The sequence below is a fragment of the Phyllostomus discolor genome, chromosome 11 (genome assembly GCF_004126475.2).
Source record: "Phyllostomus discolor isolate MPI-MPIP mPhyDis1 chromosome 11, mPhyDis1.pri.v3, whole genome shotgun sequence".
In the NCBI taxonomy this organism is placed as follows: Eukaryota; Metazoa; Chordata; class Mammalia; order Chiroptera; family Phyllostomidae; genus Phyllostomus; species Phyllostomus discolor.
The window spans coordinates 66,825,188-66,845,651 of NC_040913.2; the positions used below are offsets into that span (position 1 = coordinate 66,825,188).

Sequence of the window (20,464 nt, forward strand, 5' to 3'; positions counted from 1 at the left end):
AGGCAAGAGCACTCCAAGAGGAGGGATCAGCAGGTGCAAAGATCCTGGGGCCACTGGGTTTGCTCAGAGTACTTGAAACCTGCTCCGTGTGGCAGAAGCAGAGGGGGCAGCGGAGCAAGGCCAGACTACCAGGAACAAGCTTTGGGCGCTTTGTAGGTCAAGTAGGGTTTTTGGTGTTTTTTGTTTGTTGGTTTGTTTTTTAACATGGTCACAATATGGGACCTAGCGTCTTTTATACCTAAGAGACCTTCCCCATTTAAGGCAGTCATTACACCAGACATTCCCCAGATGGCGGTGTCCTGACAAAGTGCTTCTGTCCTCCCTTTTCTATCACTGGACCTTCGAAGGCCACTCCAGCCTGTTGCTGGACAGTCGCTGTGGCCTGTGTTCAGTGTCTGTGGGCAGAAGCAGAGGGCTTTGTGTGTCTTTCTCCTCAGGCTCCAGGGAAGTACACCATCGTGGTGGATGATGAGAAGGGAGGCCCCAACACACTTGCCGTGAGGAGCGGAGACATGGTGGAGGTGGTTCAGGAGGGCGACGAGGGCCTTTGGTAAGATGCCCCGCAGTGTGCTCTCCTTCCAGCCACTCTGGGCACGTGAGCTGGAGCCACTGACCGGCCCATACCCCAACAGGTATGTCAGGAACCTGACCTCCAGCAAGGAGGGGTGGGTGCCAGCCAGCAGCCTGTCCATGCTCCTCAGCAAGTCCAGCTCAGCACAGTGCTTGAGCAGCTCAGGTAAGACCCCCCGTTCCACGCTGACCGTGCCCTGAGCCCACCGGGTTTCACAGCCTTGAGCCTGTTTAACAAGAAAGAGGGACTTGCGTGCGCACGCATGGAGCCGAAGCCGTTCTCGCCTGGTTTTCCCGCAGAGTCCAGCACAGGGTCCGCTCTGCTGAGCAACTCCTCCAGCTGCAGCGAGAGCTGCGGCGGCCCCCTCTCTGACCTGCAGGGGTAGCGCCGGCCGGGCCCCCAGTGCAGGAGACCAGCCTGTGAGCCTCTAAGTTTTCCTTTGCTTGGGCTTGCCTAGTTTGGTGAAGGGATGGTGCTCTAAGACGCCCTGGGAAAGGAAGAGCCTGACAAGACCTGAACAATGAGCTGCCTGCTGCCCACCGAACCTCACGGTGCAGGACACGGGGGCATTCGGAGGAATGGTTCAGGAAGATTCTGCCCTCCAGCCTCCAAGCCAGGATTCCCTCCCAGGGCACGGAAACTGGTTCCCATGGAAAGACTAGTATACCAAGCTTCCGCGGAGCATCTGAATGGACGGAGCATGGCTGCAGGCCGACAGACCGCTCGTGCAGGAGGGCTCTGTGGGGGGGCCGTCCGGCCGGCCTCTGCCAGGCAGCCAGGAGCCGGTCCCAACCGCTCTGCTTTGGTTTCCGACATGCCTGGTCTGGTGCTTTCTGCAGGGATGTGTACTGTGGGGCTGCTTCCAAAAGAAGTGACCGATTCACTGACCCAACAGCTTGAAGAGAGAGAGGGTGGGGGGACTATTTTGTCTTTTACAAATTTTTTTTAAAGCAGGGGTTAACCCCATGGCCATTTTTTTGTGGTACTTTGGCCTCTAACCTTTACCAGGAATCACTGTGTTTACATGAAATGACAATTTGATACTGCATTTGATATAAAACTATTTTTTTGTTACTGGGGTTTACATTGCAGCACGTTGTATATACCCTGAATGATTTGGGGGACTCTCTCGTGGAAATTGACGGCACTCTCCGAGCCCACCCGGTGACGGGAATGAAAACACATCCTTTGCTAAAACCAAGCAGCATTTCTACAAATGAGAGCAGTTAGAAACCAAGAAAATTCCTTTACCTGGGTAGTTAATTTTCAAAAGGAAATTTAAACTATAATTTAAAATACTAACCTTCTTTTCTACAAAAAAAAAATAATAATGAGGACTCTTGATTTTTTTTAACACGCCTCACTGAATTGGGATTTTTTATTGTTTTTAAAGAATACACGAAGATGCAGTTTTTGCAGGGTCTCATCTGAACCAATGACGTCACAGGCAGCTCCGTGAAAACCTGAGCTGCCTCCCCTCTGCCTCCTTCCCCACCTCCCCCACCTGCACAGGCCGCCAGACCGCCCTGCGCGTGCTGTATGGGACCACCCTAAACACAGAAACCTAAAGGTGCAGAGTTATTTTATTCCTGTCAAAGCAGAACTGGGAAGAAAGCTCTTCTGTTTTCGCTTGTTTTATGTTTCAGAAACGAATTCTGTTCTTTGGCAACGCTCTCTGTGTGCGGTTGGGCAGATATTTTTCTATGTGTGTATATATGTGGATGTGTGTACATATGTATCCGATGTAAGGGACGTATTTATAGCCTCCATGCTGCTGGCAATGTGTCACTTTACAGCCCTCCCCGAGCCCCAGGCCCTACTGTAGCCGAGGCCAGCAGGCTTCCTCCCCCCACCCCCACATGCAAGGCCGTCCTCGCCCACCAGGCCTCTCTGGAGTGTGGTAATAAAACAAAACGACGTGTCAGACTTGGCAGCTTTTCTTCTGGTGTATAAGTTATTTGAAAAATAATGTGTCTCCTAATTTAATTAATATATGGATTGTTCGAACGTGGTTCCTGCCGACTCTGCCTGGGACTGGCCGCCACTCTGTGATCTGTCCCTCTGAAGGCACTTTAAAACTCCATGTTTCGGCCACTGTTCTTTTCTCCCCCTGCGGATGTAAACGAAATTTAAAAATCAGAACTCTTTATTGTATGGATGAAGTTTGAATAAACATCGGCAACTCTTGCTGTCTGCCTTCGCCTGCACAGGCGCAGAGTCCCTTCTGTCCTCGGCGCGCAGCGCTGCGCGGCGTTACTTTGCTCCCCCGCTCACGGAAGGGCACGCACGCGGTGCAACAGAAACACGGCAGGCAGTGAGCGCGGCGAGGTACGCGCCGCACGCTGTACCTGTCAGAAAGTAATCCGGGTAGAGTAACAACAAGCTCGTGTGTGCCGACCATGTAGAGGTCACAAAGGAAATGTAGACTTGCGTGCCAGAAGAAGAACGCAGCTGGGAACTTTTAAACGGAAAGGCAGAGCAGAAAGGAGGGGCACTGATCCGGCAGCAGAGGAGCGGGGTGTGGCCGGGGGCCGGGGTGGATCATGATGAAGGGGAACACGGACGATGGTGGAAGTAAAACGTCCCAATATTTCTCAGTCACAACAAATGTAATTATGTTAAACTGACCTATGGAAGAGTATCAAATTGGGTGTAACAATTACTAAAAGAGACCATAAAACGAAACTATACAGAGGTTGAAAATAAAAGAAAAAAGAGCAAACTCTAAGCAAAAGGAAGCGGGGATAGCAGTATTGATAACACATGAAATCAAACTTAGAACTTGTGAGCATTAACCAGTATGCTTGAAGGATAGAGAGCAAAGATCTGCAATCGTGGGCGAAAGCTTAATTATCTCTCACAGAAATTAATACACATTTGTCCCTAACAATAGGAAAAATAGGCATTACTTTCCAACATGCTTAAAATATACACAAATATCTACAAAAGAATGAAAAGCCAGTTTAAAAGGTTAGAAAAGAGATACCACGGGAAATTCTGATATAGGTAGGACTAGGCAGAATCATGCATCTCAGAGCCCGTGCGTGCAGCTGCAGCATAGCGCAGAGTGGCATGGGTAGCCCCGGTGCATTTACTATTTTTTTTTAAGATTTTATTTATTTATTTATTTATTTTTTAGAGAGGGAAGGGAGGGAGATAGAGAGAGAGAGAAACATCAATGTGAGGTTGCTGGGGGTTATGGCCTGCAACCCATGCATGTACCCTGGCTGGGAATCGAACCTGGGACACTTTGGTTCCCAGCCTGCACTCAATCCACTGAGCTACGCCAGCCAGGGCCGCATTTACTATTTTATGTGACAAAATTCATAAGTTTACCATCTAAAGAAGCTAAAAATAAGACCAATGTAACCCAAAGAAAGTATAAAGGAGGAATGAGAACAATTCTTAGAAGAAAATAATAAAAGTAAGACAAATCAATCAAATCAAAACCTTATTCCTTGAAAAATAATAAAATACAGCAATTTATAGAAAAAACTGATAACCTTTACAACAAATAGAGGCTTTAGAATGAGAGAACCATTATGAACAACTTTCTGCCAGTAACAGTTGAAAACAAAGTAGGATTTTTTTTGAAGAAAGCAAATTGTTAACATTAATTAGGGAGAAATAAAATACTTGGGTTGATGAATAATAAAGAAATTGACTTTCAGTTTAAGAAAATTACCCCAGATACCAAACTCAGATTTGGAGTTAGCTATTCCTTTAAGGAGAAGAATCCGAGGAAAGTCAAGGGCAGCGATGCCCCCAGAAAGGGCCCTGACCGGGAGGTGCAGTCAAATACCCCTTTCCTTACTCCCTCCCTCCTCCACAAATACATTCCTGTATAATTACATTCCTAAATAACTAAGCAATTATTAAAAGATCCAGATTTGATCAATAAAACATCTCCTCTAAGGACTAATTCTTCAATTTGGGGAACGGGCTGGGACCCTGTCAGAAATAAGCAGAGCTGAGGGGCCGAGTTTCCACCCCCACACAGAAAGGATGTGACTTCCAGAGAAGCAGCCCAGGCCCCCGGGGGCGGGATTCCAGGGTAACCCAGCATCCCCGTGGGCCAGGACAGTCCCAGTTTCAGCACAGGAAGTCTGGCATCCTGAGGATCCCTTTTCTGCCTGGCAGTCCCCCTGGGCCCTGGGACGGCAGGGACAGGGAAGGACAAGACCCGGATGCCAGGGGCACAGGGAGTGCCTCCTGAGGCCAAAACGGAGTTGGTGGCTCAACAGGGGCAGATGTCCCCTTCCGGGTGCTCCGCCTCTCCACCAGATGCTCTGTCCCCCTAGGAAACCAGGCCTCCAAGGTGAGGCAGCCCCATGGGCCTCCTCTGTGGCCCTCTTCAAAACAGTCATCCACACCCAAAATGTGCTCTCCTTTGACCAGTATTATTACTGTAGGTGATGGTTTTCTACTGTAGCTTAACCCTGTTTTCCCAATTGCAGTCATAAGTCCTGTGGGCTTCGAAATCCTCAATTGATTTGAGATGCTTATGGCCAGATGCATACCCTAACGCCAACGTTTCAGAGAAGGAACCTCTGCTTCGGAGACTCAGCCGTGCTCTCTGGGCCTGGTGTCCTGGGCTCAGGCCCTACCTATCTCTCCGTCTCTGATCCCCGCTCCAGCACGCCTTTGGCCCAGAGTGTTTGGGAGGCTAGGTCTCCCTCCCCCATCCCTCTGGGTAATTTGAGAACTTTGCTCACCCCCCCCCCCACCCCGCACTGGAATGTCAACAGACAGGAAGCGACACTGTGGACCTCACCATGCTTTCCCAGCCTGGTGGGCTAGCCCTCCTCTGCTTTCTGCTGAGCCTGCAGGGGTCTCTGGCCGCAGGTATGTTGGGGTGCCGGGGGAGGGTGGGTAGAGGTTTCCCTATAACCCAGTGAGAAGGGCAACCCAGCTTCTGGCAGCCGAGCCTTCCAAAGCTCGCCTTCATTCCTGTTTCACCAGGAGCCTTTGCTGGCTCCAGTGTGATCCGCTCTCCTTCCAAAAGCAAACAGTAGCCAGGTACTTGCCGGGCATAGGCGGAAAGAGTGCTATTGATTCTGCAGACTTTGGCAGAATTATTTTTCAAAGACTTTTGGGAACTTGCGGTGGTTTCCTGTTCACCGATGGGGACCTGCACATGCAGTTGGACAAGACAGAACCTGGGGCTCGGGGCTGTGGGGTGGGGGCATGCTGTGGGGCTGTGCTTAACCTCATGCTCTGCTCTCCTGGGTGTTCAACTGGCAAGTGCCAGGAACAGTGGGGGGACGCTGGGCTGCACTGCACTGCACCCTCCCTGGCTGTGACTGCGGCCACCCTCCCAGCCCCTCGAGGGTGCTGAGAGGCCTGAGAGGAGAAACTTGGGGACGTGTTTATCGGCCGTCCTCATCAAGACTTCACAGTGCCGACTGGCAGCCCTGGTGGAGACAAGGTGCTGACACTGTCCACTGAACTCCTGCTGTCCCGTTGCCAGGCAGGGTCTGGGCGTGGAACGGGTCTGCCTCGGCCCGCCGGCCCCCCGGTAGTATGTGGGTTCTTGACTTGGTGTAAGAAAGACTTCACAACAGGAGTTCATGTGATTTTGAGAGTATGTTTATGAAAGCTAGGGACAATGAAACAAAGGAAGGGCTTAAACGTAGAAGAAGCAGCAGGAGAGAGAAAGTGAGAAAAGGGGAGCCTTGGAGACAGGTGCTGGGGGGTAGCCTGGGACGAGCTGCTGCTGCCCACTGCTCCCTGGTTGCAAGTTTCTTGGGGACCCTGAGGGTTTAACGGACATACAAGGCACGGGCATGCTCTAGCAAGAGCGTGCTGAGGATTCTCATCTTTCCTTGGCAGTTGGCCAAATCCTAGGGAGGTCTCAGGGGAGGGTCTTAACAGAATATTTATTAGCTTTCAGACATGTCCTTCAATATGTTGGTTCACCAAAATATGCCTACGGAGGGATCAAGGGGGTTTTGAGGGTTACTTTTTAAAGAATGTTATGGAAGAGGGACCAAGACGGAGGGTGGTCCGCCCCTGGACAGTCTGGAACGTGCGAATCACAGGCTCCTGGGTGTCCCTTGGTTAGAGAAGATAAAACCTGGTGATTCATTAGCCGGCTGTCAATTGTTCAAATTGTTTGGCCTTGTTTAATTATTTCCTCTCAGTTTCCCTTACTACACTTGTGGAGGATTTTCCCCAGCCACACTTTGCATCCCACTGTGAGACACTGGGGGGGGGGCGGGGTAGTCCGATTGGTAGTTGCCTGCCCTGGTGACTACAGGTGCCCAGAGGAGAGCGTGTCCTGCTCCAGAGAAAGTCGGCGCTGCCCATTGTCCTTTCTTATGCCAGGAAAACTGTGACACGTTGCAAGTGACTTTCACCATCTTCCTTGTTCTAGTCAGTCTTTCCCAAGTGATCTCTGCAGTGATCATGTGTTACTTCACCGGTGTTGTCTCTGGTTCCCTGAGGGCTTCCCGGTGCACACTTGCTCCCCTCCATGGGCAGGCGATTCTGCTCTGGTTCGCCGCTGGCTCTTTCATGGTCTCTTGTCTCCAGTGCCCACCTTTCCCCTCCCCACGTGGGCTCTGCCGCCAGCTCCCCTCTCAGGAGCCTCCATTCTTTGATTTATCCTCAAACTCTTCCAAACCAGATCGATTCCCCAAGATACAGGCAGGTGAAAGTCTCTGATTTTAAAGATGATGTGGGTGGCCCGGGAGCTGGCACCTCCCCCCACCCTCCTGTCCCCACACTCTATAACTTTCCCACCTGTCCTGGAGGCCCCTGCTCACCAGAGGCTTCCTGGAGGAGGGGGCTGCACAGACACCTCACCCTTTCTGTCTGGAAGCCTCAGCCTCTCCAAAGCCAGTCTGTGGTTCCTCTCTCCTCTGGGACTCGTTTCCACACTTGGATTCTGCCCTCAGTGCGGGCTTCATTCTGCTTCCTCTTCTCACCCTATGTGCACCCTGCTCACCGCCAGGGTCACTCACTGTGCAGCCCCCAACAGCGCTGGTCACACACAGTGGGATGGTGCCAGGGGCTCCAGGGACCTCATCCATGCCCTTGACTTCAACCCCTGCATAACCTCACCAACCTCGACATCCTCACCGCCATCACCGAGCCCTCGTCTCGGGTGCAGATCCCATGTCTGCCTCAAACCCACAAATTCAAGGAGCTCAGACTGGTTCCATCACCCCCACCCTGAGTGGCTTTGGGTGATGTCTAAGCCCCACCCACCTCCCTTTCTCATAGGCAAAATGGGGGACACCAGCTACCTGCAAGTAACTCTGGGCATCCCTGTGAGATTCCAGGAGGGGGCATGAAGCTGCTCTAAGCTGCTGGCAGCAGACAAATGCCCAGGAACGACCCAGAGGAGGCTGGAGCTCTTCAGTACAGGCAGCGCTGCAGGGGTGGGGAGAAGAGGGGCACCAGCAAACAGGACCCTCGAGCTTTAAGTGGAGACAAGGGATGCCCCGCCCCTCTCTACCCGCCCCCTCAGTCAGGCCACCCTCATCCTCTGTCCTGCTGTCTCAGCCCCCTCTGCCTCTCCCTACCCCACCCCCACCCAAGCCAAGCCTCTCTCTGTTGCCTGACTCTCAAATGCACATCCCGTAGGACCATCCTCCCCCAGGGGATCCTCCAGCTCACTCATTCTGCAACTCTTGACGAAATGCCCTAGGTGCCAGGGACACAGCACATGCATATTTCGATCATAGAATTACACACGTCGATTGTGCACATTTTGGAACCCAATAGCTGTTAATCCCCAAAGTTAATTGTTTATGCACATTCTTTCAATAAATCACATTTACTCATATATACTCTTTTATTTAACAAAAAGATTATACAGTAGATGTTTTATGATCTTTTTTCACTTACCACCACATCCTCTTAAGCATTCCATTTCCTGGTGGCACAGGGCACCATCGCCTGCTCGCTGCAGGTGATTGTCATCAGTGGCCCTCTTTGTGGCTGGGTGTCTGTGCATGTCACTGAGTGTTTCCTTAGGATCAGTTCCTGGAAGTGAGGTGAGCAGGTCAGAAGGTGTGAGTGTGTTAAGCTATTATTTCGTGAACACAGTGCCTCATCCTTGTGCATCAAGTCTATCCCCAGGCAGCCATGAGAAAGCACTCCTGTTTCAAATTCGGCCAGCCTGCAGGCAGGGCCCCGTTGACCCTGCGTGGAGGAGACCAGTGTGGAGGGTTTCTGGGCCACCTTGGCGTGGCAGGTTGTGGACCTTTCATGGAACTCCTGTTGCTCAGTCTTCATCACGCAGGAGGAAGCCCAAAGCGTCTTGCACAGGCAAAGGCGTGCCAACTGGTTCCTGGAAGAGCTGAAGCCGGGCTCCCTGGAGAGAGAATGCAAGGAGGAACAGTGCTCCTTCGAGGAGGCCCGGGAGATCTTCAGGAACGAGGAGAGACTGGTGAGCTCACCCTGAGGGGGCGCCCTAACACCGTGTTCTGAGTCTGCAGAAGGGAGCTCTGTGACAGCAGGGGTGGCCCCAAGTCTCGGAGGCCACGTCTCTTCACTTCTATGGTTGTGAGCACCGCGTGCACAAGTGAACACGCACAGGTGAACACACAGGTGGCACTGGCATGCACAGCCCCTCCGTGTCTGGGTCACTATTCCTCCTAAGATTGCCTCACCTTCCTTAGTCCGAGGTCCTGCGATGCTCCCTGCCTCCCCCCTGTTCCCAAGGATGTCCTCCTCTCGGCCACACTATGCATCCTAAACTTTGCATCAGAAAATACAGTTTGAAAAGCACACTCGATGTGTCCCTTGCCTTCCCAGCCCGCTAAAGCTGCCCCTGCTTCACAGACGTGCTGCCGACCGAGCAGCCGCCTGAGACTCTGGCCTGGGTGAGCCTCTCACTGCCGCACCGGCCATGGTCACCTCCCTACGGGAACTCGTGAGGACACGTCAGGCACCTCTGCTTCCTCCACCTGCCCTGGGCCTTGTGGCTAGAAGGGTTTTCATTTCGGTTTCCATTTTCTAAAAGAGACATATTTTTAAAACATATCGCATCCCTCTCAATACTTCAGTAGGGCAGTGGGTCAGACTGTGGTGAGCCACACCTCACATGCACAGCATACCTCACACCCAGCAGGGAGCAGGGCTGTCTGAGACGGCGGCTAACGTGACCCTTTCCGGGCAAGCTGAAAATGGGCACACTTGGTGGCCGTGTACCAGTTAGTTTTCCAAAGCAGCTTCAACAGTTTTTATCTTGTTTTATTCTCATAGCGACGCTGTGAGCTTAAGTTCAGTTGGCCAAAAGATTCCTGGGGATACCGGTGTTACTGACGGAGCCCCTGGCGCTCCCTGAATGCCTCTCCATCCACCACTGACCTGCTCCTTGTGTCGGCCACTTGTGGGGGTGATGACCCAGCACCAGAGGAGGGGGTGGACGCCCGGCGTGCGTGTGTGCCTGGTCCCAGGTCCACAACTCGGAGGTGGCGGAGCTGGGGCTCACTGGGGCTGAAACTTGGATACTTTGAGGGGGAGATGGAAGTTTGTGACCTCTGGTGGCCTTAGTGATCTGCGGCGGTGGGGCCCAAGGGATGAGGGAAAACCTTTGTCCCCCAGAGGAACCCAGAGGAAAGCCTGGCTTCCAGAGCCCGCTTCGAGGGCCCCAGGTCAGGTGCCCCCAGCCCGCCCCGTTCATCAGGTCCCTCTATGGACACCAGACACCTGTGCTTCTGGTGGGCGTGTCTCTCATGTGCCTTCCTCTTTGTTCCCTCAGGAGAAGTTCTGGATTTCTTACACAGGTGAGTAGGCAAATGGCCCATTTACATCCTGCCTCCGAGCCCTCCTCCTCGGCATACTAACACTGACTCACTGCACAGATGGGGACCAGTGTGCCTCGAATCCATGCAAGAATGGAGGCACCTGCGAGGACCAGTTCCAGTCCTACATCTGCTTCTGCCCTGAGGAGTTCGAGGGCCGGCACTGTGAGACAAGTGAGAAATCCCACGGCCTGCAGACAGGGCCCCTGGGGGAGGCTGGTGGCCATGGCTAGGTCAGGCATGGAGCTGGGCCTCAGCCCTGGTGGGAAGTCTGCCTCGGCGACTTTGAAGGCCTCTGCCAACCTGAGAGCCTTGGATCTGGGGTTCTAAGGTGCCAATTCTCAAATCTGATCACCCCCTGCTCCCTTCTGGGAACTAAAGACTTTGGGCTCCCAGCACCAGGAAATTTAGATACACCTGGAAAAAGCACAGGCGAGAACCACTACATTACTGCCCAGCTTCCACATACCCTGCCAGCCAGGACGGTTGGGTAAACTTGACCTTCCCTACTTGCTATTATGAAGGCATGAGGTATTTTTTTCACCTTTTGTATATTAAAGTACTGCAAAGTCCAGGAATCCCCCACACCATTCTCAAGTTCACTAATGTGCTGGAAAGACTCACAGAACTCACTGAAGACTGATATAATCACAGTTATAGTTATGACAGCAAAAAGACACAGATTAAAATCAGCAAAGGGACCAGGAGTAAACTTCCCGTTGTCCTCTCCCTGGGCAGACATATGCACAGGCTTTCATTCTGATGTGTGACAAGATGCATGGAACATCACCACCCCAGGAAGCGCACCTGAGCCTCGGTGCCCAGAGGTTTTATTGGGGCTCAGTCGCGTAGACATGGCTGACCACCCACGTGGCTGACCTCAGTCCACAGCCCCTCCAGAGGCTGAGCTGACAGCATATGGCCCAAGGCTCCATCCAGTCTGACCCTGGGGAACCAGGAAATAACCCTCTTTTCAGGCAGATTAAATTAAAAGTGTCCAACTTAATTGGGGTATAGCAGTCACCCTCCAGGAGCTGAGGGCAAAGGCCACGCCTCTCTTTGGGCAAGGTCAATCCCTCCTCACACAGGGGTATATTCTGATGCAGAATGAGCTCTTGTGGGCCACAGCCGACTTCAGCTCCAAGCAGAACGGAGGCCAGCTAGAGTGCAGGAAAGACTCAGGCAAGCGGCTTCCTGCCAGTTACATGGGCCTGGGAAGCCCCAGTGTCTTGGCCTGGCCGTTGGTGCTCAGCTGCCCTTCCACAGCAAGCCAACCCTGTTTCCCACACCAAAGTGCTGTCCTTCAGAGTCAGGCTGAATGTCCCCCTCTGTCTGTTTGAACTAGGGGTCCCTGGGCATCAGGGCCCTGCTGTAGAGCAGTCTCACGGCTCTGACTGTTTACTGGCAGGTCTCTGATTGAGTTGGGCTCTTCTACTGTTGTCAGGTAACTTTTACTTTCCCTGGGCCCTCCTCAGCACCCCACCAGCTGCCAGGAGGGGTGACAGTATGGAGACCACCATGTGCTGGCCCCATGTCCCCACTAGTTAGGCTGCTCAGACATGCGCAAGCACCCAAACCCACAGCCCACCTTTCTGGATCAATCTACAGAGTGGGGTAGGGTCAGGCTCAGACTCTGTAGTTGACAGCCGAGCACCACCTTCGTGCAGAACGTTGCCTCCAGCCTAAGGAGGGGCGGCCACCAGGGCTGGCCCCCCCTGACCAGCAGAGCCCCTTCTCAGGCTGTCTCCTTCTGCACCCAGACAAGGACGACCAGCTGATCTGCGAGAACGAGAATGGGGGCTGTGAGCAGTACTGCAGCAACCACGAGGGGGCCAAGCGCTCCTGCTGGTGCCATGAGGGGTATACACTCCAGACCGACGGGGTGTCCTGCGCACCCACAGGTAACAGGCCCCCCCGGGATCTGCTCCAAGGGCCATGTGCCGTTTCACTGCCAGATGAGCAGTCAGCCGTTTGTGCCCCGCCACAAGTTCTCCTCCGGCTAAAAATGAGAAGGGACCACAAGCCATTAACTGAGCATCTACTACATGCTGAGCACTACATGCTCAGAGGCATCCCAGCAGCTCCCACGGGCCTCCCTGAACCAAGAGGCTCCTGCAGCCCTGGGGGGGAGCCTGAGGCAGAGCCACTGCCTGCAGGGCTCAGAGCCCCCTCTCACCAGCACGTTCATCCCTCATAACCCCCCACATCTTGTGACTTTTGTTTTATATAGTTGAATATCCATGTGGAAAAATACCTGTTCTGGAAAAAGGAAATGATAGGGAACACCAAGGCCGAATTGTGGGTGGCAAGGTGTGCCCCAAAGGAGAGTGTCCTTGGCAGGTAAGACTTCACAGCCCTGGAGTCACACCCCAAGCCCCTCATCACCCCTGCTCGTGGCAGTGGATTTCCTCTTAATGCTGCAGGCCAATCACCTCTGACCTTGGTTCTCCCGGCAGCAGCCCCGCCAGCCTGCACCGCTCCGCACATGGCCTCTTCACAGGCCTCTGGTCTCGCTCCCCTCTACCAGAGGAGGAGACTGAGGCCGTGCAGCCTGAACCCAGCTCTCTCACCTTCACAGCTCCACCTACTGTCTGCCTCTGGAAGCTTTTTGTATGCCAGATAATTGTGTTTCATTTTTTTATTTTTTAAAATTACATCCCCAACCCCCAACCCTTCAGCAACCATCAGCTTGTTCTCTATATCTAGGGGTTTCCTTCTGCTTTGTTCTGTTTGTTCATTTGTTTTGTTTCCTTTTTTATTATTTTTAGTATATTTTATTGATTATGCTATTATGTTTGTCCCATCCCCCTTTATTCCCCTCTGCCCTGCACACCCCCTTCCACCCGCATTCCCTCCCTTTAGTTCATGTCCATGGGTCATACACAAAAGTTCCTTGGCTTCTATATTTTCTATACTATTCTTAACCTCCCCCTGTCTATTTTCTACCTACCATTTATGCTACTTATTCTCTGCACCTTTTCCCTCTCTCTCCCCCTCCCACTCCCTCACTGATAACCCCCCATGTGATCTCCATTTCTGTGGTTCTGTTCCTGTTCTAGTTGTTTGCTTACTGTTCTAGTTTGTTTTTGCTTTTTTAGATTCCATTGTTGACTGTTGTGAGTTTGTTGTTATTTTACTGTTCATAGTTTTTATCTTCTTTTTCTTAGATAAGTCCCTTTAACATTTCATATAATAAGGGCTTGGTGATGATGAACACCTTTAACTTGACCTTGTCTGGGACTCACTTTATCTGTTCTTCCATTCTAAATGATAGCTTTGCTGGATAGAGTAATCTCAGATGTAGGTCCTTGTCTTCATGACTTCAAATACTTCTTTCCAGCCCCATCATGCCTGCAAGGCTTCTTTTGAGAAGTCAGCTGATAGTCTTATGGACACTCCTTTGTAGGTAACTATCTCCTTTTCTCTTGCTGCTTTTAAGATTCTCTTCTACTTTTTAATCTTGGCTAATGTAATTATGATGTGCCTTGGTGTGTTCCTCCTTGGGTTCAATGTCTTTGGGACTCTCTGAGCTTCCTGGACTTCCTGGAAGTCCATTTCCTTGGCCAGACTGGGGAAGTTCTCATTTGTTATTTGTTCAAATAAGTTTTCAACTTCTTGCTCTTCTTCTTCTCCTTCCAGCAACTCTATGATGCGGATGTTGGAACATTAAAGTTGACCTGGAGGTTCCTCAGCCTCTCCTCATTTTTTTGAATTCTTGTTTCTTCATTCTTTTCTGGTTGAATATTTATTTCTTCCTTCTGGTCCAAACCATTGATTTGAGTCCCAGTTTCCTTCCCATCACTGTTGGTTCCTTGTACATTTTCCTTTATTTCCCTTTTCAGAGCCTTCATTATTTCTCTCTTTTGTGACCATACTCAACCAGTTCTGTGAGCTTTCTGATTACCAGTGTTTTGAACTGTGTATCTGATAGGCTGGCTACCTCTTTATCACTTAGTTGTGTTTTTTCTGGAGCTTTAATGTTCTTTCATTCAGGCTTTTTTTTTTTTTTTGTCTCAGAGTGCCTGTTACATACAAGGGGTAGAGCCTTAGGTGTTCACCGGGGTGGGGCAACCCACGTTGCTCTGTGGTGATGCTGTCATTTGGGAGGGGTCCAAGAGGGAACAGTGCTGCTTGCTCTGCTCTCTGCTGGCTTTCAGTCAATTACGCGGCTACCCACAAGCAAATTGGGCCCTTCTGGTGCTGATTCCCTGGTGGGTGGTGTTGTGTATGTTCTAAAACCCTGTGGGTCTCTCCAATGAGACCCATCTCTCCTGTGAGGCTGAGAGTTTCTCCCCGTGCCACAACCCCCACAGGTTTTTTCAGACAGAGGTTTTGAGGCTTTATTTCCCCGAACTGGGACCCTGGGTTATGCAGTCTGTCCCCCTCCCCAGTTGTTCCTCCCAGTTTATCTGCACACTAATGTGGGTCCATCCGCTCCACCAGTTGCCACCTTGCCATGAGTCCTCTCCACCTCGGCTGCCCGTCTCTGCCCCTCCTACCAGTCTGGATGAATATTTCTTCTTTAACTCCTTGGTTGTCAGATTTCCATACAGTTTGACCTTCTGTCAGTTCTGGTTGTTTTTTGTTTTTAAATTTGTTGTTGTCCATCTTTTGATTGTTCAGGGAGGCACAATGTGTCTACCTATGCCTCCATCTTGGCCAGAAATCTGTTTTGTTTTCTTAGATTGCACATGTAAGCAAGATCATACAGGATGGTTTTTGATCTGTAGCAGGACTCTTCCACAGGCCGGGGGGCCATGTGCCTGGCGTGTGGTCAGGTGTGTGGGCAATGGCCCCTCCAGGGCACGTCTCTGCAAGGCTGCCTCTGAGCCTGGTCCCAGTTGGGAATGCAGAGTCTCAGGCCCCCAGGCCCACTGGGCCAGCATCTGCATTTCACAAGAGCCTGGGAATATGTGCAGACTGCAGTGTGGGAAGAGCTGCCACTCTGAGACCAGCAAACTCAGGTCTGCGCCCAAATCAGTGACTGCTCTTTAACCTGTCATTCAGGGACACCCCAAGTTAAACAGTCCAGAATTTTTAGAAATGAACATAAACATATGACAACCTTGTAAAGGAAAGTGGAGAAGCACCAGTCATTCTCCGCCTGCCCTCAGGCTCAGGGAAACTCCACACCTCTCCTTTCACAGCAATCTGGGGCCCTTCCAGACCAGCCTCGGAAGAAGTTGCATTTATTGCTGAGCTGGCGGCCCTGCATCCACCTGGCCTCCCCCTGCTCCACCCCACCTCCCACAGCTGCTGGGGCCTGAGTGGGGTCTTTGCAGTCCAGAGTCCGCTCCTCGGCTTTGCAGAACTCTGGTTTTCGGTGTTCAGAGGAATAACCTGAGTTAGATACATCCAAATAGGACTGAGGTGTTTGCCAGGTTCCCCTATCAATGGGTGGCAAAGCCTCTCCAAGCCAGAGGTGGTGCTGGTGGATGTGGGTTTCTGTGCTTTTACAGTGGGGAGCACTGGGGGTGGGGCTTGCTGGGGTGACTGCTGCAGGCTCTGCTTCCCCGCCCTGTGCCCCACCCACCAAGACCGCCCTTTTCAGTATCATTTACCCCCACAATCCCAGCCAAGAAGTAGGTGCAACTCTCAGCCCATACAGGTGAGGAAGGCTCCCCAGCACCCTTCTTCCTGCTGCCCACAACTCGGGACATTAGGCTTGAGAGTGGCGAACCCCATTTCTGGTCTCTTCCCTCCCTGGTTGATCCAGTTTCACACAACACACGGAGACTGTCAGAAACCAGACCCGGAGTGCTCACCAGTGGCTCTGCCGCACCCTCGGCTGGCCTCTTCTGGCCTCGGCGCAGTTCCTCACTGCCCACAGGCCAGCCTGGCCAGAGACCGCGGCTCCTTTCCCACCCATCATGGAAGACTCACCCTAAGGAAAACATCTCCAGGCAGGATTCATGCTAGGATCCCGCTTAGCATCCTCTGTGCTTTTAGGAAGAAGGAAAGGAAAGGAAACATTTATTGAGGGACTGTGTGTACCTAGAACGTGCTCGTTGCTTTGCTCTGTTATTTCATTTACCCCTCACACACTCTAGGAGCACAAAGCTTGGCCTGATCTCTGCCAGTCAGGCATGTTGAGTCAAGCTCGGATGACGGTCCTGGCAGGTGCACAGAGGATCCAGGCACCGACACTCCCATTGCCAGCGTGGCGTCTGTGAGCCTCCCTTCCCTTAGCTAGATACGGAGACAGCCTGCTGGAGAGGAGCTGGAGCAGCTTTGTTCTGGAAGGACGCTGGGGGGCCTCCAGGATTTCAGACACCCTCCTAGAAATGCAGCCCATCCCTGAGGGTGCAGGGGGAAGGAGATTCTCCAGGAAGGGGACCCCAGGACAATAATGTGACCTTCCAATGTCTATTGTGCCTTGTTAGGCGGGGCTGAAGATGAATGGGGTGCTGCTGTGCGGGGGCACCCTGATCAACGCCACCTGGGTGGTCTCCGCAGCCCATTGTTTCGACAGAATCAAGAACTGGAAGAACCTGACAGTGGTAGTGGGTAAGTTTAGTTCTTACCACCTTCCCATGAGAGACCGGTTCTTGAGTGATAACAACTGGGGGCTAAGACCAGGATATTGAACCTCCAACTTCCACAACCAGATGAGCTCCTCCAAAAAGGGAAGTGGGCAGTGTTGGGGCAGCCCCAATGCGCACAGGGAGCCACTGTGACCACATGCCCTCAGCCCCTTCCCCACACCCAAATAAAGACACAGGGGGTGATGCCGCATCCACCTGTCTCACTTGGGCCGAGAGCCCTGGCGGCGATGAAGCCACCCAGGGCTCCACGGGCCACCGTGACTGGGCTTCTGCCTGGTGGATTTATGGGATGACGAGGAACCCTGGGGAAGGCCAGGCCCTGCCTGGAAAGCATGGTGGGAATCGGGCAGTCCTCCTCACCTACCCACTGCCTGCCCAGTACCCCCCTCAATGCCTTGAGCGCCCCAGGATCCAGATTCACCCCTAATTCATGCCCTGTCTGGAGCCCAATGGTGGCCACCCAGGCCAGGCTGGAGTTGGACGCAGGCCCCTCCTGCCCTAAAGGAAGCTCTAACCCTCTTGAGGTTTGGGAAGGGCCATTCCTTAAGGCTGCAGGGTGAGGGGCATAAGTGGTGCTGGTTTCCCTGTAGGTGAGCATGACCTGAGTGAGGAGGACGGTGACGAGCAGGAGCGGCATGTCACTCAGGTCATTGTCCCCAACAAGTACGTCTCAGGCAAAACGGACCACGACATTGCCCTGCTCCGCCTGAGCAGGCCTGTGACCTTCACTGACTATGCAGTGCCCCTGTGTCTGCCTGAGAAGGCCTTCTCTGAGAGGACCTTGGCCTTCATTCGATTCTCGACCGTCAGCGGCTGGGGACAGCTTCTCGACAAGGGTGCCACAGCCCTTGAGCTCATGACCATCGACGTGCCCAGGCTGATGACCCGGGACTGCGTGGAGCAGTCGAAACAGAAGCCAGACTCCCCAAAGATCACAGAGAACATGTTCTGTGCTGGCTACCTGGATGGGAGCAAGGACGCCTGCCAGGGGGACAGCGGGGGCCCGCATGCCACCAAGTTCCAGAGTACATGGTACCTGACAGGCATTGTCAGCTGGGGCGTGGGCTGTGCAGCCGAAGGCCAGTTCGGGGTGTACACCAGAGTCTCCCAGTACATTGAATGGCTCCAAAGGCTCATGAGCTCAGACATACACTCAAAAGGCCTCCTCCGAGTCCCGCTCCGCTAGTCCCTCAGTGTCGGCTACATGGACCCTGCCCGTGAAATAAAGCTGCTGTTGCTTGGGTTGTGCTGGCTTCCAATCCCGTAACTACTTCTGCCCTTGTTGGGGAGGGAATAAGGAGAGGGAGGGAGAGAAATGGAGAGACTGAGAGAGAGACAGAGAAGGAAAGATAGAATGAGAGGAGAGAGAGACCAAGAGAAGGAAAGTGGAGAGAATGAGGGACGGGGAGAGACAGAGATGGAGAGGAAGATGGAGACGAGCCTAGAGAAAGACCTCGAGGGGCGGGAAGAGAACGAGAGGGGTGAGGGAGATGCAGAGGCTCAGAGAAAGTGAGGGGAGGGGTTCTAAGGAGAAGGAGAAAGAGACTCAGAGATTCACAGAGACAGACTGAAGGGATAGAAAGATGAATGACACAGGACAGGTGGGGAGGGGACAGGAGGCCCTGCGGCGGCAGAGGGAGGTAGTGACCGTGCCTCGTGTGCACACCTCTGCTCCGTTTCCCTGCAGATGGACGCAGCCAGAGAGGTGTGTGTGTTCACCTGGCGATGTGTGCTACATTCTGAGAGCTGTCTTTTAACTTTCATTTTTTCCTTTCTATACAAGTATTTCATCTTTGTTTCAAATAAATTAGGAGCATTGTCCACTCACTTTGCCAGCTGTCCTTCCAGATTTGTTCTGCACATGTATCTTTTACCCTGAAACAAACCACATAAAACACTCTGTATGCTGTTTGCCTCGGTTCCCCCCTCAAACAACAAACAGCCTGCGACTCACGGGCTGTCTGCATTCATGTCATTGAGCCCCTGCTGTTCATCACCAATCAAGCTGTTGGTAACATGACGAAGTGAACATTTTCACATGGAGGCTGGTTTTTAAAACCGAGAGCTCCCTGATGAATTTTGGAGGCAGCCGTTCCTAAACCCTGTAGACCTGGGTGTGCTCTTGCTGCCGAGGCCCTCATCAATGGCAGTCCTCAAAGACAGTCCCTGGGTACACCCGCCTGAGAACCACCAGGGACACTCCACAAAACGGACACTCCACACAATGCATGTCCGCACGTCCTGCCCAGACCTGTGGGATCTGAGGGTGGTAGGGCCTGGTGGGTTACATGGTTATCAAGTCCCTAAGGTGACTGTGGGCACACTAAACCTAGGGTCACATAGGTCCCAGGTAGGGAAGAATGAAACAAACAGTCCAAGTTAAAAGGGGCCCCGCTTGAACTTGGTGAAGGTGGGTGGGGCAAACCCAGTAGGTACGACCCTCCCTCGGGGCAGGACGGGAGGGTGGGCACTGGCCTGTCACGTGCCTGGAGTGCTAATAGTCCTCAGCGTGCGAGAGTTTGGGGGCTGGGACTGGCTCTGCTGGACAGTCGAGCCATGTTTAGTTTTGAGCAGACCAGAGTCCACAAGCTACAGGTAAGGCTGAATGCAAGCCACCTGATTTTATAAATAACGTTTTATTGAGACATCAATTCTTTTTACAATCATCCATGGCTGCTTAAAACCACAGTGTTGAGTATTTGGGACAGAGACCCTCTGGCCAAAGAGACCACCTGACCCACAGACCCAGCGATTGATCTGGGCCTTTACAGGAAAGGTTCGCTGCCTGGTCAGGCTGTCATTTTTAGGGATCTCGCCAAGTGGTCGGTCGTGCACTGAAGCACCCAGCACCTCCTGGACTCGGCCCAGCCCTGCCTGCAACTCCTGGCGGAGCCGCTCGCCCTCTCTGTGCCCTGTTTCCTCCACTATAGGATGGCAGCCCACCTCAACGCCCGTCACGGGAATGAAATCAAGTGCGTGCGGAACGAGGCCTCTGGGGGAGCTCGATCATGTCGTCACAGATGGTGAATCGGATGGGCAAACACCCAGATGTCCTCCAGATCGACTGTCCGGGCTACAGACACCAGAAATTCTGCCACCAAAATGCAAGAGCTCTCCAGAGGCCCTCAGCCCAGCGAGGCTCTAGTTTCTTCCTGGAAATGAAAGTTATCTGGACCTTGGTCCTGGAAAGAAAAGGGTGGGGATGGGGCTGAAGTGGCCAGGCCAGGAGCCCCCCAGGTCCGCATGGGGTTATACATGGTCCTGGTGGGTCACTGGCTCTGCCTCGGTTTCCTCAGCTGTCAATGGGTAGCAAAGCCTCGGTCTCATGGAGCTGCTGTCCACACGGGTGCCCAGCAGCGTTGGGACACCCCCAAGGGCTAACACTGGACGTGCAGATGTGCTGACTGTATTGGTCAGTTCCATCTTTCTGTGACTGGCGATTAGGTTCATTCCCTGCCCCCCCACCCCAGGTGCTGGGGACAGGGAGGGTCACACAGCATCCGGCCTCCCCACACAAGCTGAATTTGTCCAGAAACAACATCACAGCACAAATTGACCTGGTGAGACAAGCCCAAGGCACCACCTACAGG

At 52.7% G+C, this 20,464-nt stretch overlaps 2 protein-coding genes across 28 annotated transcripts in view; both read left to right on the plus strand.

Moving 5' to 3' along the window:
- Nucleotides 1–2,783, plus strand: part of MCF2L (MCF.2 cell line derived transforming sequence like) — a 169,606-nt gene extending 166,823 nt beyond the window's left edge. For 17 of the 27 annotated variants that reach the window (XM_036011475.1, XM_036011479.1, XM_036011481.1 and 14 more), the window contains 3 exons: nucleotides 438–550; nucleotides 633–736; nucleotides 871–2,783. In XM_036011475.1, coding sequence (XP_035867368.1) covers nucleotides 438–550; nucleotides 633–736; nucleotides 871–956 — 303 coding nt within the window. In that variant the 3' untranslated portion in view covers nucleotides 957–2,783. Of the gene's footprint in view, nucleotides 1–437; nucleotides 551–632 lie in introns of all 27 variants that reach the window. The other 10 variants (XM_036011478.1, XM_028526978.2, XM_028526991.2 and 7 more) reach the window with 2 other exon arrangements.
- A 2,491-nt stretch (nucleotides 2,784–5,274) lies between these two features.
- F7 (coagulation factor VII) lies at nucleotides 5,275–18,130 on the plus strand. Its single transcript, XM_028526734.2, has 8 exons — nucleotides 5,275–5,416; nucleotides 8,809–8,969; nucleotides 10,287–10,311; nucleotides 10,390–10,503; nucleotides 12,090–12,230; nucleotides 12,560–12,669; nucleotides 16,713–16,836; nucleotides 17,465–18,130. Exons 1-8 carry the CDS (start codon nucleotides 5,347–5,349, stop codon nucleotides 18,058–18,060), a joined length of 1,341 nt encoding a protein of 446 aa, XP_028382535.1. The 5' UTR covers nucleotides 5,275–5,346; the 3' UTR covers nucleotides 18,061–18,130.
- The last annotated feature ends 2,334 nt before the right edge of the window (nucleotides 18,131–20,464 follow it).